This window comes from Anser brachyrhynchus (genome assembly GCF_964034855.1).
Source record: "Anser brachyrhynchus genome assembly, chromosome: 4".
Lineage (NCBI taxonomy): Eukaryota > Metazoa > Chordata > Aves > Anseriformes > Anatidae > Anser > Anser brachyrhynchus.
In genome coordinates this window covers 17528171-17549831 of record NC_137698.1, presented here as the reverse complement: position 1 = coordinate 17549831, position 21661 = coordinate 17528171, and the positions used below count along the sequence as shown (strand labels likewise).

Genomic DNA, 21661 nt, shown 5'->3' with positions numbered 1-21661 from the left:
AGTTTATTCTCATTTTTTTGTGTGTGTGGTGGCTTTTTTTTGTTTGGTTGGTTGGTTTTTGAGTTTTTGGTGTAGAAAAGGAGAAAATAGTTGCTAAGTGGCTCTTGGGCAAAGTTCTGGTTGTGTTTTCTAGTGTTGTGTTGAATGAGGAGAGGAGGGTAACTCAAAGGTTGCATTCAGTATGTCTGACTTGTTTCTGTTAATGACATCCAAGGGTTCAAAGATAAGCAGTGGCAGTCAGCTTTTTGGTTTTTTTTGATAGTTTCGACTATTTAAATTCAAAACAACAACAACTAAACAACATGATTCAATCTATTTTTAATGAGAAAGCAGAGGTAACTTGTTCTAAGAGTTACCATCACTCAATAATACGCATCCATATGTCAAATTCACCATTTAATTTCTCACATTTATATACATAATCCCCAGTTCTACTAAAATAAGGAATGTATGCAGTGCCTCTGATCAGAGCCTTACAATGGAAGTTCTTTGTAACTGCACCTTCTGTCAAAAACACAGGGCCTAGAAATTATTTAGAATATTGAATGCCTTTATAGGATGAAGGGTTACAAAGAAGCTCAGTAGTCACTTCTCAAAAATTTTGCATGTTGCTAATATTTCACGTTGTAATGCTCTGGCTCAGGAATGTTTGAACGTTGGGAGACATTAAAAACAAAACAGAAAATAGATCATCAGTTCTCACTTAAATATGTTTGAAGTTGCTAGTTCAGTGGCAATTCTTTTCAAGCTTTTACTATTTTTCACAGCCAAGAAACCAGTGCTCTCTGAAAGCCAGTGGAAATGTTGCACAGAGGGAGTGTGAAGCTCACTGTAGTGGGAGAACTTAAAATGTCCTAGCAAAGGAGCAATGCCAAAATATTATAGAAAGCTTATAACTATTACAGAAAAATAGAATTGGGGGTGGGAGCGGTGTGTAACTGTTTGAAATGTAACTAATAAATAACTAATAATTAAAACTGGTTTGCCAAATCAAAATTACTGCTAGGCTGTAGTGAAGAAAAACCTATTTGCATCCAAAGCAAAATGCTTCAAATAACTTCAGTGGTGCCCTAACTCACATAATTTCTTGTGAGAACTTGATCTTCCCGGGCTTGTAAGGATTGCTTTAGGAAAGATTTTGCTAAACTGTGACACCATCTGTCCTCAAGGCCTCTGCATATATGGCTAATCTTTTTTCTGCTGTTTGTCTGAGAAAGCATTCTGTTCCTCTTTGAGGCTGTGATGAAAGAAACTTGTTGTTAGGGTGTTCGTTTGGTTGTTGTTTTTTTTTCCCCTGCAAGTTGATTTTTTCAACTTTCCAGAGTGATATTCTTTTGTGGTACATTGGTGACATGAGCTATGATGATTTTATGTATATGACACTCAACACTCCCAATGTTTTTCCATACCAAGATCAATTGAAAGGTAGACCAGCAACAGCCCTAGAAGGGGAGGCAAGCCACAGGGGGTGACAATTAAACCAAGAAGAACTCTTAAGAATGAAACCAAAAAATAATAATAATAATAATATGAAGGGCAGTATGGAGAATAGAAGGAAGAAAGAAAAACTAGCCAAAAGAACAGTCTATTTTTATTTATTTTAATGAGATTTAGACTTCTCAGCTCCGGAGCAATTCTGAAAGTGAAACCCAGCACTTCCAGATCATCCAGGCACACTGGCTGTAGTTTCTTTTACTTACAAGCTTTTTATAAGTAAACATTTTTTCTTAATGTCTTTTTTTTTTTTCACCTCTTGGTGTACTGGATACTTCACTCCCTCTGAATTTTGAAATGGCTGTTAAATGTCATTTTATAAAATTAAATTATGAAAAACCTAAGCATTGAGATTTTTTTTCCTAGCTATTTCAGTGTCATAATGACAAACATTTTCTGAAGATTATCAAGTGAACTCAGGAACAGAAAAGACTTTCCCTTTGAAGTATTTTGGTAACCAGAAGTAACATTCTCAGTCACTGTCTCCAAAACTGGCATAACTGTAGTTTGCAGATATCGTTCCCACTTTCCCTAGCAGTAGTTTTTAGTTATTTTTTTTAATTATATTTACTAGGTTATTGAATGAGAATTTTAAATAGAGTAGAATGATTTTGTTTTGCAATTGCAAGTACATTTATTGAGATGAAATTTATTGTAATACCTTGAATAATTTTTCCACTTTTATGAAGTGACCCCAGTGTCATGACCTCATATGTTTGCAAATGAAGCAGTGTATCCAGAGGGTAAGAATGATGTTTATTGTGTTTCAGCAAGTTTATAAGGGGATATTTAAAATTGAAACCTGGTATCTGTAATTTCTTTGAAGTTGACCTAAGTGTAAAATTTCTAGTGGTTCTTAGATGCCAGCCTCAGCAGCTGAGTAAAGTAGTGGAAATGAGAGTGCAGTACCATCTAACAGTTAATCTAATTTAGCAGACTGTCAATAACAGAGATGATTCTATTTTCTCCTTATCCTAAACTGTGTCTTCCAACAGCAATATATCAGATGTAGTTATAGCAGCTTGCAGGATCTACTCATTCATCCAGTGAAAAACTTTGGGGCAGATTGGGAAGGGAACAGAGGGAAGGATGCTTAACACACCTTTTTTAATTTTTATATCCAGAAAAAAAAAAAAAAGTTGGTAATGAATGAGCTAGATTAAAATATAACTAGTTTAATATAATCTAGTTTTATATAATAACTTTTATATATTTTATATATATATAATAACTTTATATATATATGTTTATATATATGTTTTATATATGTTATATATGTATGTATATTTGTTTTATATATAATAACTTTTATATATTATATAAATATAACTAGTTTTATATAATCTAGTTTAACTGTTTACTGTTATGCACTAAATGCACTGCTCTAGAGGATCTCAACAATCATTTGATGACCTAAAGTCTAAGGAGGAAATGAGAAAGTGCAGTCTTTACTTCATTCTGTATGGACACAGACCAGCTAACTGCAGTGGGAGCTCTGATCTATGAGACAGAGGATATTAGAGAGATCCACTTTAAGCTTCAAACTTGCAAGTGCTCCTGGATTGTGTGGTGGTCAGGTTACTTTGCAGAACTCCTCAGATAATGGCAAAGATAGGAAAATATTCCCAAGTTCCACATGTGCAGAAAAAATGAGGGCTTTAAGTCCTTTCAGAGCTTTAAATGTTTCTTTAGAATATGAAGAAAAAGATTCAAAGATATCTTTATATATTCTGAAATTTTGTATTGTCTAACTATGGTAATTGATAAAGTAATGTTTCAGATACTACTTCCATAATCTGACTAAAGTTACTATTTTTTAAGAATGAAAACAAACCAGTGGAAGTTCTTTTGTTTTCCATTCCCCATTCTTTTGGTGAAGGTATCCTTTTATGTGTATCTATATTCATAACATGTTAGATGTTCTGAACTTCTGAAAACTTGAGGCCAGCACTTAGTCATTAAGAAGCTATGGTTTCAGAATTTATCAGGAAAGTTTTGAAAATCTGGAGACTGCTATTATCCTACTCCAACCATCTGTACCCTGCAAATATTCCATGAAGCTATTTCCACTACATCTTAAAAGTAAATTATTGGAGAAATAGATCATATCATGGAATAGCTTCCTTATGAGGAATGGCTCTCAAACTTGGAAAAAGAAATAACGAGCTATAAAGTTAGGAGGGGAAACGTTAAACATATTACTCCAAATTGCTTTTAAACACACTTGAACTGTGAAGATCTCAGTTGGGCGAATCTAATGTATAGATACATCAGAGAAGGCTATACCAAGTAATGAAAGATATATCCATCAGAGATCATTAAATGCAGTGATCAAGGTCTCACCTCAGTCTTTAGAGCTGGGAAAATAGCATTCTGTACTTGTCCTATTTTATTCTTTCCCTAATCAAGTGGTACTGACAGCTGGCAGGACAGGATGTGCTGCTTGACAGACCTTTGGTCTGTCTCAGTACATCAGTTCTTGAATTCTTAAAATTTATTGATGAGAGCATTATAATGGTAATGCTGTCTTTCTGTGTTTCCAGAGTTGATTCAGAATCCTTTGAGGGGACTTCTACTTTGGTTTGATAAATCCATACTTTTAAACAAAGCCCATGCGCCCATAACTGAATGTGTCCCTTTTGATGGGGGTGTTACCCAGAAATGTTTCTAGCTTTCAGGTTGTGAGTTTGTTTTAATCTTTCTGAAGCTTTTTGTCTCTGGTACATCTTAGAATGTATCAAAGAAATACATGCAGCCTGCAATACTTGCCAGTGACCTTCTTTATGGACATTTTGGAAGAAGCTACAAACCAAATTGCTCTGGCCATATAAGGCCACTTCTGCCACATACATTTATTAAGGATTGACAGAAAACAGTGTCTGGGAACAGTTTTCAGCCACCCAAACAATTTCTGCAACTTGCAGCTCTGTCTATCCCCCGCCCTCTCACCAAGGATTGGATCTTCTGTCTATATTGAATCTTCTGTACTGCGTATGTACCGTAGACCTGTAATGTGAGCAAAGGAGTCCTTGTGTTCAGATTTTCTCTGTGCTTGTAGCAAGCTGTTTGGGCTATTCAGCTGGAAGTACTGGAGATCACTGGACCACACAGAGATTATATTTTTAGTTTAGCTGTTATGACACATTATTTTTAACCATTGGGGTGTGAGATAATGTCAGAACAGGATTCTACCCTCCAGGGTATCATGTATCACATTACTGATAAGCCTTTCACCTACAGAAATATCAGCTATTTGAGAATGACGTGATCTTTCTCCTTAGTCCCTGGCACAAAAAAGTAAGACTAGTGTTTATAATAATAATAGAACTATCAAAAATGGGGGGTGGTGGAAGGCGTGAGGCGAACCTTTTAAAAACCTCTTGATTTTTGTTTCAGATGAGAGAATATTCTGAAATGACACATTTCCATTTGTTACGTATGCCTGGTTTCCATCCAACTTTTTATTTATATAAATATATATCATACAGTTGTTTGAAGCTTTTGCTTCTTAATTTTGATATAGTTATATGCATTAGACATTAAAGAGAAAACATTGGAAAGTAGTGTAAGTATGCAGTGTTTGTGTTTTACAGACTTTAGGAAAGTTACAGTGATGTAATACAAACAAAGCAGTGTAATTGGTTTACCAAATCAAAATACTTTTTATTTTTCAGTCTTTTTTTACTGCAATGAAAACTTCATCAAATTCTATTCCACCATTTTTTCCTACTTTTGAGATGATAGAAGTGGAAATACTGTGTTAGTCTAATTTAAAGTAGCTTCAATAGAAAAAGGGAGAATTTTTTTTTTTTTTTTTTTTTTTAGAGTTATGATCTGTACGTATTTGTGCATGAGAGCATTAACATTCTGTTCTCTTTTGTTTGGGTCACAGTAATGATCCCTGAACTCAGCCAAGCATAGGATCTTCTCCTCCCCTACATCCATGGTTGGCCTTGTGCTGTAGGGAAAACTGAAAAGAGGCTTTGCCAAGGCATTACCACAGTTATTCTCTGGCCATGCATCTAGAATTCATAACAGAGACCGGATAAATGTGAAGGCTCTGCTTCTATGTGCTTGGGCACTTAAATTTTATCAAGAGAATGCTCTTTAAAGCTTTGTGTTGCATCTTTGCTACCTTCTGACCATAGGGTTTCAGAACATTGTTTCTCTGTTGGAATAGATATTTGAGACAAAATTTCATCTGCATTTGCATCCTTCTTAGAACCCTTTTCAATTAGGTTACATACTGTTTGATAACGTAGTATTAGTGATTAATGTACTTTAAAGCTTTTGATATAATTTTATGTCAGCCTTTCTATTTCAATATATTTTGAAATAGTAAGGAACATTTACAAATTTAAAAACTGGCTTACTATTTGAGGAGCATAAATGGGTGTTATCACCTCTCAGCTGATTTCATAATCAATGTTTTTTATCAGTGACCTGACATTGATACCAGAGGTTATTATTCAAAGGTTGCTAGCTGCACACAGAGCATAATAAAAATATTGGATGTATGACAAATACCAAGGATGACAAATCACTAATAGTAAATTACAACACAATATAGATCAAACATATTAAAAAAAAAAAAAAGTCATAAAAAGTACTTAAACTAATTTAGCTAGGGATAGAAACCATTGTCCATGCAGCAGTGTGAGGGATGTTATCTTGAAGGAAAGCCTTTAGAAAAGAGTTACAAATCATAATGGATAACCTGAGCTAGCAGATTAAGACAATACATGTTATCCTGGAATATATTTAAAACAAACAAACAAAATCCCTGACTTTCAATTTCATTTTGGATAGATGTCCTGACAGGAATACTGTGGCTTTTCTTGCACTTCTACTCCTAAAAGAAGAACAATAAGTTGAAAAGAACTTTAAAGTGCAACTGTGTACACGCACAGTGGTTTGAAAATGTGTTTTAAAATGAATTTCTTAAGGAGCTCAATTTGTTTCTTGTATTAAAGGGGGACACTTCTTTGCTCTTTAGATCTACCTTCAAACTTACTGAAGTTTGTGAGATAATTCTCCATCTTGTCAAGAAAGAGAATGCCCTTAGAAGTCCTTATGCAAGACTGATGCAAGTTCTTTCAACAAGAAAAAGACTTCCTATACTTCTGTAAATACACTGGCTATGCCAACCCTGAAAGTTTTATTTTTTAAATTGAGAAGCTTGCCATTTAAAATTATTTGAGCTCTCAGTCTGTGTCAAAAGTCTTTATTGCAAAAAAACTTTACTGTCTTTAATTGTTTTTAATTGCCTCAATTTTCTCTTAACCATGATCCCATTTAAAAAACAGTGTCAGTTATGAAAATTGTTTACCTTTCCCTCAGGTGCAAAGGAGTAAGTTTCTCCAGATCTGAAATGCAGGCACCACTCCCCAGCTGAAATCATTGCCGTGAACTCCTTAGCTTGTAGTACACTATTAAGTGACATAATTTAAGCACATGCTTTACATGACACAACTCCTTAAAATGCGTAGTATTGAAGAATCAGACATTATTTTAAAATGAATGTACAGCCATCATGTTGTACTGCCTATGCAGTTGCAGCCCCTACTCTTCTGCCTACAACTTCTTGTAAATCTATGAAATAACATACTTTTCTATAAGCATAGTTTGTGATCTGTTAATTTCCTAATTTGTGTTCCCCTTACCACTAAACCTGCTGTGTTACATTATGTGCAGTGCTACCATTAGATTTTATAGGATGCTTAGGTGCAACTATTCACCCAGATTCAGTCTCCTCACATATTTTTCTCTTCACAGTTATTTCTATACAGGAAATAAAATGGCACTTAGAAGTTAATTTAAAAAAATTAAGGTCAGGTATACTTATAGAAATAAGCAAAACGTGGTAATAATGTAATAACTGTGATGAGTTCTTTGGACTACTACTACTATTTTTTTTTCAACTATCTTTTCGCAGGATTTCTAGGTTTAAAAATATAATCTAGAATATAAATACTGCTAAAGCTAATTGCTAATGTTAACTGATAGATTTTTTTTTTTGTCTGATTATACTTCTGCTTATTTAAAGAGAAGAACACCCTCTAAAATTATTTAAACTTTAACCTGACACCTGGCCTAATGTACATGCCAGACTGATTTTTTTTTTTTTCAGTCTCTACCTATACTGGTTTAGAATGTCAAATAGCTTAGGGAACATTAATTTTATTTAAAGTAGCATCATTCCTTTATCTATAAAAATAATTCTGACGCCTTGTCATCTTGATGGAAAAGGTTTGGGTTTTGTTCATTTTTTTTCCCTGTTTTTGTGGGGTAGTGTTGTTTTTATGTCTTGACTAGCAAGCATGCTGTGTGTTTCAGTGCAAAAAGTTCCAAAACAGTTGGTGGTGATTCCTGTTTGCTACAAAATGTACTCCAAAATTAGGACTGTAAAGTTGCTCATAAAATATGCTCTCTGTATATTGCAAATATCTAATCTTGATGCAAAGCTTGTTGAATTACCTAGTGAATAGGTAGCATACTTAAACTGAACAGCACAAAGCATTTCTAGTAAACTCATATAATGCGATGGGTTTAAACTGGAAAAATACCCAACTGGAAGATTTATGACACATTAAGTTTCAAAGGATATACATCAAAGGAGACTTTGGGTCCTTATTTTACATTTTAAGAATTGAGTTGTCTTTACCCTCTAAATAATTAATACCACTAAGAATTTAACATCTAAAATGTTAAATAACACTTGGCGGTAGTAATGTATTGTTTTGGAGCTAAAAGCATGTTATTCTAGCAACTGGACTTCAAAAGGCGTAGTAGAATAAATTGTATCATCACTTGATCTATTATTATAGGAAAAAGTGACAGATCATACTCTGGGGTCTCATCACATAGGTGCTTCTGTGCTGTCAGCCTTCTAAAAGGTAAAGGCTGCTTCACACCTGCCTTCTGCTTGTGTGAGCCTTCCCAATGTTCAAAGCCTGATCCAGGTACGCCAATGAACTGCCTTGCCCTGCAGACTGGCAAATGGCCAGTACCAAATGCTTCACAGGATGCATTCAGGAAGCCTGTTAATGAATACTCAGTTATTGAAATCCTAACTCTGACTTTTTTTTCTTCAAATCTCTGTTACTTAATGACTGGCTTTTATTCTGAATCACAGGGATTTAGTACTGTATTGTGGCATTTTGTTGTGCAGATAAAATTAAAGCTTGAAGAAAAATGTTTGCTTTTGCTTCTGACTTTCATTTTCATATCAGGAGACAGCTATTTGTGGCTCTTACTTTTTTTATGCTCTAGTTCTAGCTTTTATCTCTGCCATGTTTCACCTTACTCATGTCATCGCTAAATATTTTTTTCAACCTTTCTTTACATGCAAGGTTTTCATTTCTTTAGTCATTCTTTGTCCAGTTTCTGAACTTGTTCCACATCTGCATTATTTTAATCTCACAGGAAGCAACGCTTTCCAAAAGGTTATACCTCTTCTGTAGTAGTAAATGGATACAGATACTTCCAATGGAATTTTTGGTTACAAGGACACAGAAATATTGGTAGAAGGGACCTCTGGAAGTCCTGTAGCCCAGCCTCTGCGTAAAGTGTCATGAACACCAGACAGGTTCAGCTGGTGTCCTGACAACCTCCAAGGGTGAAGCTGCTGTAGTCACTCAGTATCACATTTCCACATTGTCCTCCTCTCATAGAAAAATACATTTTCGTGATGTTCAGCCTGGGACTCACAGGTTGTAATTTGTGGTGATGAATGTTTGTTATGTTGCTATTGCTGAAGATCCACATCTTCATAACTGCTCCCTGGGGAGTTAAAATCTCTCCTTAGCCATCTCTTCACCAGACTGAACAGTTTCAGCTCCCTCAACATTATTTTATAAATCCTATGCTCTGGGCTCCTGACCATGTTAGCAGCCCTATACAGGATTTTATTTGGTTTTAAGCATCAGTCTTGATCTGGTGCAAATATACAGAACAAAACTGGCCATGTATTCCAGATGTGGGTTTGTCAGGACCAAATAGAGGGGACTAGGAGTTTCCTTCAGTCTGCTGGTGGCCTTCTTGCTATTATCGCACCATGTGCATTTGCTTTATCCACAGAGAGAGCATGCTGTTTGCTCATACTCAACCTGCTGTAACCCCCAGTCCTTTTCAGCACAGCTGGTAGGTACTCATAGGTAAACACCTAAGGTGTTTACACCAGCCTGTGCTCATGCATTGTTATTCTTACCCAGTGCGTAACTACATGTGTCTCAGCATGAACTGTGAGATTTATGTTGTCCCCATCAACAAGTTTCCTAAGTAAGCCCTGCTGTTCAGTATTATAAACTTCTCCTCCTCATTTAGCATCATCTGCAGATTTGCTGTGGGTGTTTTCTGTCTCCTCATCCAGCTCTTGAACAAAACTTTGAGCAGTATGGGACTCAACAGTGCCTGGGGCACTCTGTTTGGAGCTGGCTACAATCTGTACAGCAAACTTCTGCCTGCTTCCCAGGAGGCCCAACTAACAGCATCTTCTTGTTGTTCATGCCTTCTCTGTTCATACAGGAGAGCACTGTGGGAAACAGTGTCAAAAGTAGTTTCCAACATTATCTGTGTCTCCCCATGTTAAGGGTTTTTCTTTCTTAATCCAAAGTAGATGTCCTAATTGCAAAACTGTTAACTTTGAGAAGAGATCTTAGTGTTTTCTTCTCTTTTTCTGAAGTTAAACTCTCAGTTTCTAAATAGTTTCAGTCAGGGCTTAATTTTTTCAGTCAGAATAGGGATGAACCAGGCATATATCTTTAGCAAAATGCATTGAAGGTGATAAATGCATATGTGTGTATTAGAATTTAATGCTTTAGACAAGCTAGTCAAAAATTTGATATCAAAAGTGATGAAGCAGTGGAGGGGAAACAATTCTGAATGAAGCTGAGTTCTGAAGCTGGAGGCAGCATACACTGCAAGAAAAAGAGGGCTGCGTTATCAAAGCTTTATTCTGTAACATACACATTTCCTTATAAAAGTCTCTTGCTGACCACTTTGAGCATGGAGACTTCTAACACCCAGGCTGTTGCATTTACTGAACTATTTCTGCAAGTATATATGTCTCAGAGGTATTATTAGCCACCCTGAAATTACCTTCTGCTCTTACTGTTTGTGTAAAATTGACTGAAGTGTTTTCCTCGGGAGTATGGAGATTGAGTATAGCTCAGTATTATAACAGACTTCACATTAATTGTTACATTAGGCTCTATAAGCTAGGTAATTTTTGTAGAGTGCTCTATATTTTAAGCTGCTATTAACATCAACCAAAAATAATCTAACAAAATATTCCAAACATGCATTAATATAAAAGGAAATGTTATGATGGAATTAATAATGACTACTGTGTAACATATAGGATTTATTTAATTATTGTTTTCATAAGAGGCATAATATGAGCCTCATTTCTGGTACAGATAGAGATAAGGACTATTTCAAACCAAAATAAAAAACCCTTTGCTTAAAATTCCATTGATTATCTTCAAAGATAGTAAGGAGAAACACAAGCATAAGGTCTCCTGGAGACCCTTACATGTAAGAGGCCTCGAATATAACCAAAGTCAATCCAACCAGAGTTTGGAAACCTGATAAGTTTAATCAGTATCAAGATCATTGCTATTCAATGCTACTCAAGATCAAGAATGAGGGATGAAAATCATATCATATATAGTGCAGGAACAAGTGGTGTGTCTTCCAAGTTACAGCTCAATGAAAAGAGTTACAGTAATGAAGCTACAATATTGAGAGGACATGCACTAGCATCATAAAATCATGCTGAGATAAATATGGGTAAGAATCAGAGACCTAACAGGTTGGACTCCATCTTATATACTCATTTCTAGGATCTAAGGATCTATTTTTTGGTATCAGCCACTTCCTAATCACATCTATTATAAAGCTATGGAGATGCACTGTAACTTGCTTGATAAAACTAAATATCATGACTATGTGGCATTACATAATTTGCACATAAATACAATAACAGGCATTGGCAGAGACTGGGGGAGGGAACTGCTTTCCAATCCCATTGCTTTAAGCATCTTAAAAAATACTGTTATTTTTTTCCCCCATTTCTATTTCAATGGATTTTTCAATCAGGTTTTGAAGCTTCAGACACAAATGACTTAAGGCTTTCCCTTTTTGCAGGTTTAAAACCACAAAGAATATAAGGAAAATATTTAAACTATTTTTTTAAATTCTTTTTATCTCATGTTCTTTACTTTTTGAAGTCAGTGGGTGGGGAATGGAATATACTTCTGTCCTGCTTTGCAGCTAGAATTTGGAGAAGTGTCACAACCCTGGGTCAGGAAGAAAATTGGTGTGTGCTTGTTTTGTGTCATCATGATATTATATCTACAAATGCAGTATTCACTCCTATTATTTTCTTCCACTTTGTTCTAGTTTTGGCTGGGATAGAGTTAATTTTTTTTCCTAGTAACTAGTATGGTGCTGTGTTTTGGATTTGGGATGAGAACAATGCTGATGACACACCAATGGTTCAGTTGTTGCAGAGCAGCACCAAAGCAGGAACTTTTCAGCCTCCCTTGCTTCCCTGACAGTGAGGAGGCTGGGGGTGTACCAGGAGCTGGGAGGAGACACAGCCAGGACAGCTGGCCCAGGCTGGCCAGAGGGATGTCCCACATTGCACAGCCTCATGGTGAACAATAGCCTGCGGGGGTTGGCTGGGGGGCGGCTGCTGCTGCTGCTCAGGGATGGGCTTGGCATTGGTCAGAGAGTGGTGAGCAGTTGCATTGCGCATCACTTGTTTTGTATATCCCTTTATCATCGTTATTATTGTTGTTATTTTCCATTCCTTTTCTGTCCTATTAAACAATCTTTATCTCAACCCAGGAGTTTTACCCTTTTTTATGATTCTTTCCCCCATCCCACTGAGGGGGAGTGAGAAAACTGCTATGTGGTCCTTAGCTGCCAGCTGGGTTGAACCTGAACACAGTTTCAGTTTTATTTTCAGGGAAATATATTTTAAGAACAGCAGGGCTGTGCCGACTCCTTACAGATTTGATATAATATATAAGCAAATAATAACTCTGAACCATACTGTTCTCCTTTTATTCCCAGAATGGGAGGAAGAGGAAGACAAAGCTATTTTTATTCTTTTGTGTGTGCCAGTGTTATGTATAGTAATATTTATGACCTTGTCATATTAATCATTCCTAAAACCATACCTTCACCCCCTTCTCGGTATTTCTAGTTAATCATTAGCATGTAGTGCCATTAAAAAGCCATTAATTTTGACATATGCTGATGCCAATACACAATTAAATTAATCTAATAAAACAACATATAATCTATTTCAAACGTATGTGATAAATTTAGCTTGTGCCAAGAGGAATAATAAAACAGATGAACTTGACAAAAATTTTTAGTTATTTAAAGCTGGAGGCTGTCTGGTATACCAATGTAGAAGAAAACAAGTTTGGCATACGATATATAGGTTAACACCCTTTTCTATTATTCTTGTTTTGGTCAAATTTCTTAGACACGTAAACATAGATTCTAATCTCAGAATGCTAACACATATATTTCAACTCTGAATCTAAAGATAAAACATCGGATTTTTTTTTATTTTTTTTTCTGAGAAATGTGGTAAAACTGTACATGTTAGAGATCAGAGGACAAAAGAGCAGTCAGGTTTCTGGTAGCTTGTTGTTTGTTTTAACATAGTGTATTATTTACTACAGAAATACATTAATATTTTGGGTTTTGTTTTGCTGGGTAATTTGATTTCTATCCCCCCCCACCCTCAGTGCAGTCTAGTGATGAATTAATTCATCACATAATTGCTTAATACATTCTTGAAATCTACTGTGGATTCTTGGTTACAAGAAAACTTTTGCCTATATAGGGCACTTCAGCTAATGTAGCTGTCTTCCTGCAGCGGGTGTTGTGTTATAATGCAGATACTCATCACTTGGTGATTCTATCTGTCAGAGTTATGCTTATGAGACTAGCTAATGAAAAATGCAATTAAAATCTGAAAATACCTTCCGGAAAGAGTGAATGGTATTTGCCTTTCTGAAACTCTGTCGTCTTGATATAACTGAGTTCATTTAACCCTGTATGGCATCAAAAGTCAGGAGCTTGGAGATAAAATACTTTGGTTGTGAGATTTAGGTTTAACAATGTTTCATTTTTCTCCTCCTTCTCATTGTTACAGAAGTTGTTTATGCTGGAGATAGGGATTTATGTGGTACTGAATGTTTGAAAAATCTGGATTTGTAAAGGTACATTTAGGAGCATAGGGTTAGGATACTTTTAAGTCTGCATATGGTGTCTTATCAGACCAGATAGGATATAATGTTTACAGCCTTTACACCTATATTTTGGAAAATAAGTTTGCATTAATTTTTTTATCATTATTTATTTATTTTGATACACTGGAAAATACTACCAACAGCGATAATGGGTTGTCATTATATGGCTCTCGTTCACTGGATGGGAAAAAAAAAAAAAAAGACCAAGCATTAGATTTTGTCCTTTGTTGTGTTTGTTCAACTTTATTGTAAATCTGGAGCTTTATTAGTATATTAAAACTCAGGGATGAGGAAAAGTATTATGTATACGTGCTAAAATGCTATGTACAGTAAACCTGTTGGCAAAAATCTCAATACCTTTCATCTGACCCAAGATTTCCCTTATTTTAGGTGATAGAAGACTCAATTTCTTTGTATGCACTTCATGCTAGTCCAGTATATTTCAACTCTGAGTCCTTGTAAAGATGTTCTGTTCTGTTTTTCTAATATAAGAAATTGCAAGAAATGTCTTAGTTTTTGAAGTTATGAAAAGAGTATGTAGAAAACATCTTATGCCTGTCAGGGTGATGAGACAATGGCAGAGTTTGCCCAGGAATCCCCTTCCTTGGAGATAGTCAGTGCCCAACTGAATGCAGCCCTGAGTTTGTCTTGTCCAGGAGCTTGTGTAAGACAAACTCCAGAGGTGCTTTCCAACTGCAATGACTGGGTGTTTCTGTTGCTTTCAGTTGCTTTCAATTGATTGAAAGAAATCTTAGATACAGTTTTCAAGATGGATTTCAAACAAGTAAGGTAGAGGTTAGAAATAAAATTTAAGATTTAGGGATTAAATTTAAGAGAAAGAAATGCTATAATAATTATGATCTCTTTCAGTCTAAAATGGACCTCATTTAAAGGAGAATAACTTGTAGTTTAGGTTGGATTTGTACTATAGGAATATTTTTACTACTTTAATAATGAATATCACAATATTCACTGTCACAATAGTGCATGAGGAAGTTATTTTATCACTGGTGATGATTCAAAACACCAGGTAAGGAAAATCAGACAGCAGAGGGAAGTAAAAGTTACTCAGTTTGTCTATACTCTTTCCTTGCAGTACATTCTTTTTTACTTTTGAAAAAAAAAAATATATATATATATATTTGCTGTAGTTTTACATGTGTTTTTTGGTGTAAAACACATCACAGCAAGGGAAGAATAATGTTTGTGTAGAGATGGTTTATATAATTATTCTTCTATATTTTTTCCCTGCTTTCTACTTTGAGGAAATGTTTGTTGCTAGTTACTTAAAATTCCTGGAAAAATTGACTCTCTAAGTGCACTTACTTTGGAAGTAGAAGAGAACGTCTGTACCGAGATTTCCTTCTCCCCTCCATTTTTGTTTCCTCTTTCTTTTCCCATCAACCTATTTCTGATGATGCAAGTGTATTTCCATATGGATTGCAAATACATCAGTCCAAAAACTTGTACATCCCAAAAAATGGGTTGTTTCATCTTCACTAAAAGCAGAAGTTTTTGATACTCCGCATACGTGCGGATAGGTTGGAAATATAAATATAATCAATGAAAAGATTACAGATCTGATTTCTGCCTATGAAGTGAATTTAGAGAGAATTTATCATTTGTTCTGTTCTGAAATGTGATGCAGTAATTGCGAAGAAGTTCTTCCTTTAACTTACTATTTTTTTAACTTAGTATTATTTTTTTTCCTCTTGCTACATTGTTCTGCCCTACCAAAATTTGTATTACCAAAATGTGGGTATTAAATCACGGAATAATTGTATGATCTGAGATCAGTCTTTCTTACCTGTGGACTTAAAGAATGCTACTAGTAGTGAAATTGAGAAATTTCATGAGACTTGTAAGTGAAAGGAAAGAACCCAATAAATGAATATATTTTTTTAACATTTCAAAGCCATACAGATTGTTTAGTGTTAAGGATCTTCTCTTTATGGTTAGTCTGTGCCTGTTACACTGAAGTATTTTTCCTTGGAAGCAACTAAGATACTCAGCCTTGAAAAATATACCTGTGAGTGCTTTTTCTTTTAAATTAAGATATATCTGGGATGATATGCCTTGGAAAATAGGTATGAAAGGGTGAGGTTTAGACACTTGAGAAGTAAAAGTGACTTGACATATGTTTCTCTCCGTTTTGTATTTTTCTTTAGTGAATCATTAGACGCAGAATGCTTGCCTAGAGTTTCAGGAAGTGATAGGAGTGATAGGTTCACTGTAAAATATTTTTTATATTTCTTTATTTCACTACAGCAAAATGCCCTCATGTTACATATAGTGAAGATCATATATTTAAGACTTGAAATATTTGGGATTACTTTATTGTACTATAGCACTCTTTTTTTTTTTAATTTATTTTTTCCCCTCATACCTTTCATTTTCTTAGTGTCTTCTCAGTACGTTGGGGAAACCTCTGTACACAGAAAATGTATGAAATGTATGTAGAAATGACCACAAGAGCATGTAGTCTGACCTCCTTGTAAACAGCTGAGTTTCTTTCACAGTGGTTTAAAAAAAAAAAAATCAAAATGACAAGACAGATGACTGAACTGTCACTGTAGTGAAGGATAATGACAGATCAAAGGAAATATGTGATGGTTCACACTGAAGAGGGAGTATGCAAAGAATAAAATTTCTCAAATATTTTTCTCAAAAAAAATGTGGAGAAAAATCAGTGTTGTTTTTTTTTTTTTTTAACTTCCCCTGCCCAACCCAACCTTCTCTTTCTTCATTCCCAAGCCCCATTCAACATATGGAATTGAATATATTTTTGTTAAGGTGAAGAGGGCAATACCTTCACTATTTTCCTTCTTCAAATGCTATAGTACGTCCTTTCTCTGCTAGTGGAAGGGGCTTTCCAGTAAAAATCTCCTTTAATTCTCTCCTGGTTTCTTACTGTTTTGGCTTAGCACCAGCAGGCAGCTCAGCACCACACCGCTGCTCGCTCACTCTCCCCAGGTGGAAGGGGGAGAGAATCAGAAGGGTAAAAGTGCAAGAACTTGTGGGTTGAGATAAGGACAGTTCACTAGGGAAAGCAAAAACCATACGCAAAAGCAAAGCAAGAGAGGGAATCCATTCACTGCTTCCCATCAGCAGGCAGGCGTTCAGCCACTTCCAGGACAGCAGGGCTCATCACACGTAATGGTTTCTTGGGAAGACAAATGCCATCACTACCAATGTCCCCCCTTCCTCCTTCTTTACCCCAGCTAGTATTTCTGAGCATAATGCCATATGGCATGGGATGTCCATTTGGCCAGTTTGGGTCACCTGTCCTGGTTCTGTCCCCTCCCAGTTGCATCCCCAGCCTCCTCGCTGACTGGTCAACATGAGAAGCTGAAAAGTCCTTGATTTAGCGTAAACACACTGCTCTGCAACAAGTGAAACATCAGTGTGTTATCATCAAAAATATGAAACACAGCACTGTGTCAGCATCTATGAAGAAAATGAACTCTACCCAGCCAAAATCACAACACTTCTTTTGATCTCTCTAATGGTCTGTGCTTATATGCATTTTTCTAATTGGTGGGTCGTCATTAAAGAATCCAATTTTCTTGCTAAAACTTGCATTTGTCCTGAATCTGTGTTCTCTGGATAGACTGTGCTGTGTTTGCTTAGCAGAACTCATCTGTCAAAACCTGTCACTACTCTCAGGAGACACCACATCTCAACTCTTTTTTGTTTTCGCTCTGCGGTCTGTTGTTAGCCCAGTTTTTCAGGACCTTCTTTCCTGTATCTTCCATCCTCTATATAAACAAGGATCATGCTCACCCTTCTGTGCATCATGAAGAATATGAGTGAATGAATTTATTACATTTTTGATCTGAAAAATCGATCGCATATGTAATTGCTCTACAGAATACCTTATGTATGTATTCTCAAATTGCCTGTTTGCACAATATTAATCACATTGATTCCAGTACTCAACTAATTCTTCAGCAAAAGGGGAAAAAACAAACAAACAAACAAAAAAAATATGGGTAATGTTAGTTATGCAGACAAAGAACAAGTACTTTGTGTTTTTGCAATTCTGTCAGTGTTTCACCACTCATTGACACAATGATTTTATCATATTACTGAAACAGTTTAGGCAAAACATTTGTGTAGGGTCTTAAACCAACTAAGTGTATATGCATTTTGGTGATCAATGAAATAGGCAATAAATGTGGAAACTGACATCATATAATAAATACAATAATACTATTTGTATTCAAAGGCTATGTTAGGACAAATTATGATTCTTAACATATCTAAAAGGGCAATCACTGAAATTTAACTCAGAGATACTATACTCTTCATCCCTTAAAAGCTTCCTTTGTTGTCATTGTTTTTAATTTTTTCTTATTTTTTTTTTTAATTAAAAGCTGTCTGGGAAAATATGCAGAGATATGCAAAAATATGCACTTTGATTTTTGTAAGATAGTGTTTGAAAACAAAACTTCAAATTCTCTAGAAATAAGCTCAGTAAAACATAAACATGATTATTTTTTTTCTGCAGAAAAATATCGTAATTCCAATCTATTCTACTGGGTCATTTATTTATTTTTAGTATGTGTGTCTTAGATACTTGTACCATGGGCTTAAAAGAGGCTTCAATGCATTTTGTACAAAGGTTTCAACAAAAAAGGCACAAATCCAGTTCTGCACCTTGTGAAGATATGTACTTTTTTTAATAGTCTTTGCATGGAAATCTTAAAATAATTGTAGACAATGACAGGAAGCGATTTCCAAAAGCTACTTGTTTTGCCTCTGCTACAATATGGCTTTAACTGTTCATCATTCTTCAGAGATGTGTATCCAAAAAGTTCATAAAAATCTTCATGGATAGGTATTAAAAAACCATACAAAATCTTTCTGTTCTAGTTCTTAGAGTAAAAATGCTCTACTAATAACGACCTGATTCTCAGTTTCCTCAGTTTAGGTTCATTGTTTATTATCTAATTATCAGTGGACACAAAGAAAGTGTTTTCATATTTTAAGATTATTGTTGTCTGTGCCTCTTTAATTTCTCTTCTCGAGTGTGAACAACACCATCAAGTTTTAACATGTTTAACATGTAACTGCGTTTTCCATTGTTGTGTTTCTTTCACTGCTTTGCATCTCACTGATCTCATGGGCATCTTCCAGCTGCCTACAAATTTTTTTATTATCTACTCTGGTATAGATTTCATGGTATTTTAAGAGTTCAAAGTAAGTTGATCCTTTTGCCATTATTTTGTCTTCTAAAAGATAGATACCAATTCTGCCTTTCTAGTTTTCACCTTTGCAGTTTGCTCTCATCCATCCTTTACAAAGACTTTGTGCGTGTATACCGTGTAACTGGGAGCCACACAGTAAAAACTAATGTGGTAAAATATGACTGGCTCAGTAGAAAATAGCAATTTGTGCAAGGGACCCAACGGCTATGATATAGGTATGCATATTTGTTTATTATTAATTTGGTCTCATGAACCAAACATCCCTGATACACACATAGTTCAAAGATAGTCAAAAGAAAGCTATCTTACAAACTCTTGCTTTTAGGACTGTAGGCTGCTCAATGTTGATTCAGCAAGCTCCAGAGCATCTGCTCATCCATTTTGTGGAGATGACAGTAGCACAATGGTGTTCTCATGCCTTCAGTGATTCTGGCATCTCAGATCTTTATTTCTATGAAGGAGAGGCAAGGTAGATGAGAGAGGATATTGCACGGTTTGGATGGATGGAAATGAAAATTCCTGGAGAAGACTGTCAGGAGATGGAGAATTTACAGAGGCAAGAGAGCATAGCTGAAACCCTTGACTATGAGCTGTCACTATGGCTGCTGATGCGATGACGTTGAATCTTCTGTGAGACTAAATAAGTTGATTCTGCCATTGGGAAGGAAAGATGGAAAATGGTGTCAGTATTTATTTAAAAAAAAAAAAGAGAATTCAGAAAAGTACTGATGAAAGGATATAGTAGTAGAAAGAGGAAAAAGAAAAGTATATTGAACTATAGCTGGTCTTTGTGTAATACAAAGGAATTAAATCAGCGAGGAGCTGGGAGCATCTATGTGAGCTGTCTACTGAGCTCGAGACTTTTGGTATTTCAAGTAGTACGAGAAGCAGAAGAACATGTGAGTTCTCTGTGGTTTGAGAGTATTCTGATGGTGCATGTGCACTTGTTACTTGCTGTGGGACTTGCTTGTGCTGCAGATCACTCATTGATTGGGACCTTTCTGTTCCTTTTAGAGACTGTTGCTGCACTTTGAACAGAACTTCTGGTTTAATTTCGTCCAAAAGGAATTCCCTTCACATGCAGAAAAAGTGCCCCACAGTCTGAGCCAACATGGAGTAAGTGGGGAAATGAGGGATTGCCGCACTCGACTGCTTTGAGCTATGTCAGTATTGTAGACACGTTAGCTAATCATTTATGGCTTGCAGATTTTGGCTACCACAGGCTAAAATTCAGTTTACTCAGCTCATTTGAAAATACCTAGCTTATATAAGTATTCTTAAACACTTTCATCCCTTCAGCCCTTCCCCTGCAGGATCTTAATCTTTATCATTTTATCAATGGTGCTCAAATTAAAACAGGGAACCAATTATGTTGGCCTTTTGACAGAAGGAGAAAATTGAAAAAGAAAAGGGAAAAAAATCAAAAATGTTGATATTCTTGAGTATTTATCAGGAGCTTTTCTTCTCAATTGGGTAAATGGGTTCATTAAGGAGCTACCATTCTAATTCCTTTTTCCCCTTAGGCAAGTCTCCCAGGAGATCTTCTGAGAGTCCTCTTACTGAAGTTTGCCTTCTTGAAATAGATTGCCTTTAGTTTGAGTTATTTTCTACCTAATCTAACATCCAAGAATCCTGTCCTTTTGTGAGCAATCTCAAATACATTACCTCTTAATCTTCACTTTATTAGCTGTTTCTTTTCTATTAATTAGGGACTGGTTCAGTACCTCATTGTTCTTTTCATGGAAGTGTTTCAGGAGTATCTTGATCAGGCTGTCTACTGCTTTATTTGGAAACAGTGTCAATATCCTATATTGTCACTGAGGACAATAGTGCTCTGGACTACTTTTCACATATATTTATCATCCATTTGGTTCTTCCAGTCTGGGAAGGAAATTATAAAGTCACACTAAAATTGACATTTTTCTTTAATTATTATTTATAACCATTTGCAGTCTTTTAAAGGCAGGAAGACAGAACTTATGATCTGAACCTCAGAACAACAGCATTCATCCAAGCTCCCTTACTGCTTGTTCTCAACAAGAGGAACAATACGAATTTGAATTCTTGAATCCACTTCTCTCCATATATATTTTTATTATTTCTGTTATTAAAAATGAGCTGCATGAATTAATAATCAGATAGCTGGTGAATACTAATATAGTTGAGTTTTAAATATAGTTAGACTTCAGAGAAGGACAGTAGGTAGTTGTGGTTCTCATTATTCAGGGTGTGGCTGCTTTTTCTCCAGTGCTGGGGTAGGTTCCTCATTTGTTTTTAGTGACAGGCTACTTCCCTAATCAGCTGCTTCTCTGGAGGGTGTCCAGTTTGTTCTCCGTGACTGGTACCTCTGCATTCCCTTCCAGCTGGCTGCGTTCTTTTTCACTGGAGATCTTCATGCCTGGCACATTACTGATGTCCTTTTGATCATTTGGGATTCTTGGCTTCATCATTTTGCTTATAGATCTCCTACCAGTTTCCTAAAGTGTATTTGCAGGGATTGTTTCATTCCTTGTATCTGTTTTTAGGAGTGCATGGGTCTATGTTCCTTCAGAGCATAGACTGTGGGTTGTCTGGGTTCCAGGTTCCTGTATGGACACAGCTTCAGGTAGTCACTCTGTATCCAACCAGCATCCTCATAGCTAACCACTAAGATATAATGACAGAGATAACTCTGATGCT

General features: G+C 35.8%; 1 protein-coding gene across 3 annotated transcripts in view; it reads left to right on the top strand.

Moving 5' to 3' along the window:
* Window positions 1-21661, top strand: part of SGCZ (sarcoglycan zeta) — a 481028-nt gene that overhangs the window by 303499 nt on the left and 155868 nt on the right. For 2 of the 3 annotated variants that reach the window (XM_080590433.1, XM_080590432.1), the window contains exon 3: window positions 19997-20098. The exons of the other annotated variant lie outside the window; for it this stretch is intronic. In XM_080590433.1, coding sequence (XP_080446559.1) covers window positions 19997-20098 — 102 coding nt within the window. The remainder of the gene's footprint in view (window positions 1-19996; window positions 20099-21661) is intronic. 3 annotated transcript variants of the gene reach the window in all.